Below are 6,787 nucleotides of genomic sequence, written 5' to 3'. Positions count from 1 at the left end.
TCCCTCCCAAGGGGTCATCGGTCACGCACCCGCTTACTCCGAAACGTCCAGGCTATGCGCGGGGTAACAATAGACCGCAAACACGTATAACAGCTCAAAGTTCAACATCCCTCGCACAGTGCCGAGCCACGGGAATTTGTCCGCTTGCAACGCCTTATCTGCGCACACAGGCTCCGGGACTCCCGCGCCCACTCCCGCCCCCCCCAAGCTTCCGCGTTCCGCCAATCTCCCCACCGAGGGGCATAGGGAACAGGACAGGGCACACTGGAGGTCGGCTGCAACCAATATCGCTCGATGTGCCGCTCAAAGCGACAGATTGAGGGCATATAAGGTGCGCCCCTTGGTCTTGTGCTCTGCAACCCCACCCATTCCTTGTCCTGTCCCTTAAGATTCAAGTACTCACGCCTCATCCGATACCTGTGGCGCCGGAGTCCGCCCCCACCCTTCCCGGCGCCGCCATGTGCGCGCGACATTGTTCGCGAGCCAGCGCGGCCTCGGCGGCACTGCGCTCGCAGCGAGATCGGAGCGCACACCGCGTCTCAGAGCCCGGCGCCGCGGCGCTTGTGAACGCACGCGTCGTGTGGACCCCTTCGTCTGGCGGTACCGTGGCGATGTGGCGCCCGTGGCTGGTCCGTACGGGTATAAAGTCGCGGCGGTCTCTGTCGCATTTCCTCCCATCCACCCTTCCTCCACGGTATCGTCGTCGTCTCTCTTTCCCTTCGATGCAGGCGTGCGCGTCCACGCCCCCTGGGCCGACCCCGTGCAAGCCTTGGGGCACCACGTACTCGCGCGCGCGGGCGCCGCGTCCAGTTGGGCGCGCGCCGCGGTGCGTGTGGTGGCGGCCGCAAGGATTGTGCGGGCTACGCGCTGGGGGACGTGCGATGCGTGTGACTTACCGTCGATGCTGACCTGTGTTGTGCTGATTTTCTCGCGCAGTCGTTCGGTCTTCCGACGCGAGCGTCGTGCGCTTGCTTATCGGATGGGGCTCGCCGTCCGGCACGTTGGCGACCGTGTCTGTGTGGCTATCTGCCACGATGGGTTGGTTGTCAGTGTGGAGAAATGGACAATGCGGGGAGGAGCCAGTGCGGGGTGGATGCCGGAGGTTTGAGATGTCGCGTGCAGGGTCGTGGTGGCGCGCCATCTGCGCCGCCCGGTCGCTTCGTTCTCGGCCGTACCTTGTACATAGTTCCGCACGTCTCGCTGCCTTATCAGTGTCGCGCAGGACAATCGGGAGAAGTCGTGTACAACTTCGAAGCGAGCGGGAGCAGACGGCAGCCTGTTGGCGCACGTGCTCATTTTGGCCACTCCGGAACTGGGCTCAGCCCCCGCGTACTATGGTTTCGTTAGCTCTCTGCGCCCAGCCGCCACGGGGCGCCCAAGAACAGAAACACATCGTCGCAGCGTTCGCCCCGCGGTCGGGGCGTTGGTGGTTGCGCGAGCCGCGCCCTATCCCCGACGGACGCGCGCCAGGGCCTCCAGCGGCGCACGTTCTACAACCCCGTCACCCCGCGGGGGACCAGAGCGGCCTGTGAAGATCTTGACGACGCTGCCTTGGTTTGGAGGCGGGGAAGCCTCAGGCCCTAGGGCCGCAGGCACCGCGCGTCGCGGACTGCGCAGGGATGTATGGGGTGTCGCGGGTGCCAAACGTGGGCCAGCGGTCGAGTAACCTTGGACAGCGTTTCGCGGCCGCTGGCGCGCCGCGCGACGCCATCGATGGGGGCGCGGAGCTGGTTGGCTCCTGAGGCCTGATGTTCCGCGCGGTGGGCGCGATATGTCACATAAACGCAGGAAGGCACGCACGCCGCCTGCTTCGCTGAGTGCGAATGTGGAGGAGAGATTTCCCGTGACAGGGAGGGAAGAAGAGGAGACGCACTGCGCCGACGTAAGTACCCGCAAACTACAAATTTGCAAGGGCGCGCAAAGTTAGTCTTCTCTGGGTTGGCCTGCATCCACTGGCGTCGTATCGAAGTCAAGTTCTCCGGCGAGATGTCTCGGCGGCTGTGTGTGTGTGTTTTTGCCGGATGTGGATGCAATGAAGGTGGACGAGATCAACTGAACGACGGAATTATCTTGGTGGCGCCAGTGGTCGGCGGATAGAGGCTGGACGCGGGAACGTCAAGCTTTCCGTTCAGCTCCAACGCACCCGAGACACAAGGCGAGAAACTCACGATAAAACCGACGTCCTCATACAGTGGGGGTCCTGGATGTTGCACAAACGATACAGAACGTATCAGCGATCCAGTGGCTCATGTATGTTCACGTATTACAACGCGTCGATGTGGGCTGTGTGGGAAGCCGATTTCCAGACGATGATTTGTGCGGCTCACAGTCCTGTCCCAGCTCTATGTCCTCGAAGTCTCGAGAGACTGGAATTGGCACCTGAGCTGGCTGCTTAACGTCTTGCGTAGCAATGGGAACGCACAAGCGCTGCGAAATCCATGCGCGTTCATTTAGGAGAACTCTGGGTAAACATTGGCAAGCTGAAACGTATTTTCTCAGTCAAAGAAATTGAAAAGGCAGCTGGTAACAAACTGGTAGAGACCTCGGCTTCCCGCCCATACGCGATCGAAAGCGACGTTTGGGCGAAGCGGCCAGAATCCCCGAGAGCCGCTACCGCCCCCGCTGCACCGCAACCGACTGCGTATGAGCGGGAAGCCGAGGTCGCTATCGTTTCGCCATGTGTACACCGGTTGGAAAGATTGTGTACCACCTGTGGAAATTGAATGCGAGCGATGTGTCGGAATGAAGGCATATTCTTCGCCCGCCTTGGTTGGACAGGATAAATACGCACAAGGGTCACTGGTCACCGGTCAGCAACAGCTGTTACCCAAGTAAGTACCTAGGGTCATAAAGACGATTCGCGACGAGTCGCGGATCCGATGGAAGCGCGCGCGATTCTTTGGGCGTCTGGTCCGCGAGCGGAGCCGAGCGGAGTTTCAGCCACTGGCGCCTTCATCACCGTGCATCGCATCCGCCCAACACCAACCCTCTCGCTCATCCCCCAAAGCCGGCATCTTCAAGACACCTCTCAAGCCAAAATGGTGAGCACATCCATGGCGTCGTCTTATGTCGTGGTGCATGCGGAGCAGCGGTGGATCCTGCCAGAGTGAAGGATTTGGGATGGATGGTACGTCGCGCAATCGGATGTCACTTCGACGTTTGCTCACATCCGGCTTCCAGGCAGGACCCTCTCGCGACAGCGATACATAGCCCAGGCTGAGCTATCCCTTTCGTGGGGATGGCGACGACGCTTGCGGCATGCTGGGTTCGTCCTCGCTCAGCGAGGCGGACACTAGAGCTCCGAGTGCCAAGCGACGGCGGCGCCTTCTTCGTGAAGTGCACACAGCCAGCTGACTGCCTCGTCTCAATGACCAGCCCCCCAAGTCCAAGACCGGAAAGAAGCCCGCCTCCGCTCCCTTCGCGAGCAAGACCGGTAAGGTCGAGAAGAACCCTCTCTTCGAGTCCCGCCCGAAGAACTTCGGCATTGGTGCGCCTCAACAATTGTCACCATCTCTCTTTGGCGCAGCATGCTCACTATGGCTCTAGGTCAGGACATTCAGCCCGTCAAGGACCTCACCCGCTTCGTCAAGTGGCCGGAGTACGTCCGCCTCCAGCGCCAGAAGGTTATCCTCAGCCAGCGCCTCAAGGTCCCCCCCGCCATCGCCCAGTTCCACCACACTCTCGACAAGAACACGGCGACTCAGCTCTTCAAGCTCCTGAACAAGTACCGCCCCGAGACGAAGCAGGAGAAGAAGGCACGTCTTGAGGCGACTGCTCAGGCGGCTGCGGCGGACAAGTCGGCGAAGCAGGTACGTCTACGTCTCATGTTCCGCTTTGCGCACTGGCCAACCGTCTTCTTCAGGACACAAAGAAGCCGATGTTCGTCAAGTACGGTCTCAACCACTGTGTCGCCCTCATCGAGGCGAAGAAGGCGTCGCTCGTCGTCATCGCGCACGACGTCGACCCTATCGAGCTCGTCGTCTTCCTTCCCGCTCTCTGCCGCAAGATGGGTGTACCCTACGTCATCGTCAAGGGCAAGGCCCGTCTCGGCACGGTCGTCCACAAGAAGACCGCCGCCGTCCTCACCATCCAGGACGTCAAGAGCGAGGATCAGCGCGAGCTCGCGACCCTCATCAGCGCCGCGAAGGCCAACTTGTGAGTGCCTTTTCAGGGTTCTGTCTCATGCATGTTTTTTTACTATGGCTCGTAGCACCGACAAGTACGAGGAGCAGCGCCGCCTGTGGGGCGGAGGTCTCCGGGGTGCGAAGTCGACCCAGATGCTCCGCAAGCGCGCCAAGGCCGCCGGCCAGGTTCTCTCTGCTGCCAACGCGCAGAAGCTTTGAGCGGTCTCGCCGTCGTGTGTTGGCAAGGTCGGCTCTCTGCCTCATAAAAGACAGCTTATGTCGTCGTCGCAGTATCGCCCATGTGTAGCGTATGCTTTATGGTATATGTCGTTGTGGTCTCATGCGGCGGGATTAGTCGATATGCATGGCGGGGTCGTGTATTTGTACAGTATTGGATTGTAATCTAGGTCGTCTATCGACTGCGCACCTACTTCTGACTAGGTGTGGGCGCTGTCATGGGAGCCTGTGTCGTCCTTGGGCCCGTAGAGCCTTGGAATGCGAGGAGATCGACGACAACGCCGGCGCCACTTTGCATGCGACCGAGACGTTCGTACAGGTTCTGAACGATGCGGCCTTCCTCGATGACGGCCTTTTCCTGCTCTGTCGCGGCGGCGCTGGAAGGGTCGAGCGGGAGGCCGCCGACGCCCGAGTCGCGGAGGAGAGTGACGAGGGCGGCGAGGGTCTGCTTGAGGTTCTGGATGTCCGCTGGGCACGGGGGGAAGAGGAGGACGAAGGGGAGCAAGCGAGCGAGTAAGGAGGAGGGTCACGACTCGCGCGCATGTCGGGGACCGAGACGCACCTGCGGTCTGGAGCGGGTTCGTGCCGGGGTGGTATGCGAGGGCGACGCCGGTGAGGGCGGCGCGGGCGAGGGCGTGCACGCGGGAGACGAGGACCTGGGCGAGCTGGATGTTGGCCTTGAAGACCTCAGGCGCGTGGGGGTCTTGCAGTTGCACGGGCGCGGGGACGGGGAGGGACGCAGGGGGGAAGGTGGCTGGGTCGTAGGCGAGCGGGCCAAGGGGATAGAAGGGCTGGTGTTGCATGTTGGGGAAGGGAGGAGGCGGGGGACGGAGGTGATGGGTGCGAGGAATGGCGGTCGGGAGCAAGAGCGACGGAAGCGCCGGCTCGATTGCGGGGTTCGGGCCGGAAGGACACCTGCTCGTACGTCACCGCGATATACGCAAGATATACGGTGACACTGCGGGCAGATGCCCTATTTCCCACGTGGTGATAGCCATGCTGTAGCCGTGTTATAGGTTTCCTTTGTCTTGAATAGACACATGACTGTTGCACAATGCGACAGTTAGACTTTTGTCCGCCTTGCACATCGCTGCCCCATCGCCGGATAGTCTTCCTTGCACATGACTATACCCTGGCTGTACCCTGACTGTCACCCCACGTGACAGGTAGACTATTGCATGGCTGTCCCGTCGCGCGCGGGGTAAACTGCTGCTTTACTATACCTAGACTACCTATTGCCTCGCGCACAAAGTTGCCTGCCGCTTCGTTATACCTCGAATATTGCCCCGCATGCAAGGTAGATTTCCACTGCGCTATGCTTCGATTATCCCCGCGCGTAGCTATTCTCAGGCCCAGTGACGGCGCTTATGGTTGCGGGTCGGTCCGCGCGCGCTAGCCTCGTCGCCAACGACAGCTCCACCACCTGGCACCATGATGCATGACCTCGGCAAGTCCTTCCCCATCCCCCTCAGTGCTCACGCTTCATCCCATCACTGAGCCATTCTTCGCGCGTGTGCATCGTGAGCACGTGCTGCGTGCGCTGCGGCGGGTGGTGTAGTGGTACGCGTGCCTGGAGGATGTGCTTGATATCTGTAGACTGCTGGATCGACTATACCTGATGGACCGCAGGATACTGTGGAGGCTGCGGTGGTCCCAGGCGGGGAGGGCAAGGAGGACGGCGTCACAGGGTGTTGGGGACACTGCACAGGAGCTCCCGGTGGCGAGTTATTGGGTATATTTGAGGTATAACGAAGCGGCAGGCAACTTTGTGCGCGAGGCAATAGGTAGTCGAGGGATAGCGAAGCAGCAGGCAACCTCGCGCGCGATGCGACAGCCATGTGCTAGTCTACCTATCACATGGGGCGATAGTCGGGGTATAGCCAGGGTATAGTCATGTGCAAGGAAAGCTATCCGGCGGGGGGGCAGCGATGCGCAAGGCAGACAAAAGTCTAACTGTCGCGTCGCGCAACAGCCATGTGTCCATTCAAGACAAAGGAAACCTATACCACCGCCGCGACATGGCTATCGCCCCGTGGGAAATAGGGCACCTGCCCGCAGTGTGAGGATATGTCGTGGGGAGTTCTGGAAACCAGATCGGCTGGGGTGGGCGTAAGCTCGAATCACGTCAAGCTGGCGGGCGAGAGGGATACTATATCATATAAGTAGACAGTGCCCCAAGCGTCCGCGGTACGCATCCGCCCGCTTGCACCCCTTCGGACCACCCGGCTTCGCCATCTTGAGCTCACTCACCGTTCATGAAACGCGCCCACTACGATCTCACACACAGACACGCGTTCGCCACGACTTCACGAGGAAGTCCAGAAGATCGCGGCGAGTTCTAGTGGGTAATCATGCAGTCATGGTCGTGCCCTCGCGATGACTTCTCGAAGCTCTCAGCGCTCGTAAAACATACGGTGAGTGACCAT

The 6,787-nt window shown here is 60.7% G+C and overlaps 2 protein-coding genes across 2 annotated transcripts; one reads left to right on the top strand and one right to left on the bottom strand.

Annotated features, from left to right (window-relative positions):
• Window positions 1-3,124: 3,124 nt before the first annotated feature.
• On the top strand, window positions 3,125-4,343 carry BXZ73DRAFT_92735 (ribosomal protein L4; the record flags this gene model as incomplete). Its single annotated transcript, XM_048026470.1, has 5 exons — window positions 3,125-3,127; window positions 3,376-3,487; window positions 3,547-3,809; window positions 3,863-4,155; window positions 4,211-4,343. The coding sequence occupies 5 exons, from the start codon at window positions 3,125-3,127 to the stop codon at window positions 4,341-4,343; spliced, it is 804 nt and encodes a 267-aa protein (XP_047872690.1).
• Window positions 4,344-4,551: 208 nt separating this feature from the next.
• On the bottom strand, window positions 4,552-5,164 carry BXZ73DRAFT_54704 (uncharacterized protein; the record flags this gene model as incomplete). The annotated part of the gene is made up of 2 exons (XM_048021218.1): window positions 4,552-4,829; window positions 4,924-5,164. 2 exons carry the CDS (start codon window positions 5,162-5,164, stop codon window positions 4,552-4,554), a joined length of 519 nt encoding a protein of 172 aa, XP_047872689.1.
• Between the last annotated feature and the right edge of the window lie 1,623 nt (window positions 5,165-6,787).

This window comes from Epithele typhae (assembly GCF_022376455.1).
Source record: "Epithele typhae strain CBS 203.58 chromosome Unknown BXZ73scaffold_83, whole genome shotgun sequence".
NCBI lineage: Eukaryota > Fungi > Basidiomycota > Agaricomycetes > Polyporales > Epitheliaceae > Epithele > Epithele typhae.
Note: the sequence above shows the minus strand (reverse complement) of the source record. Positions and strands in the feature narration are given on the sequence as shown.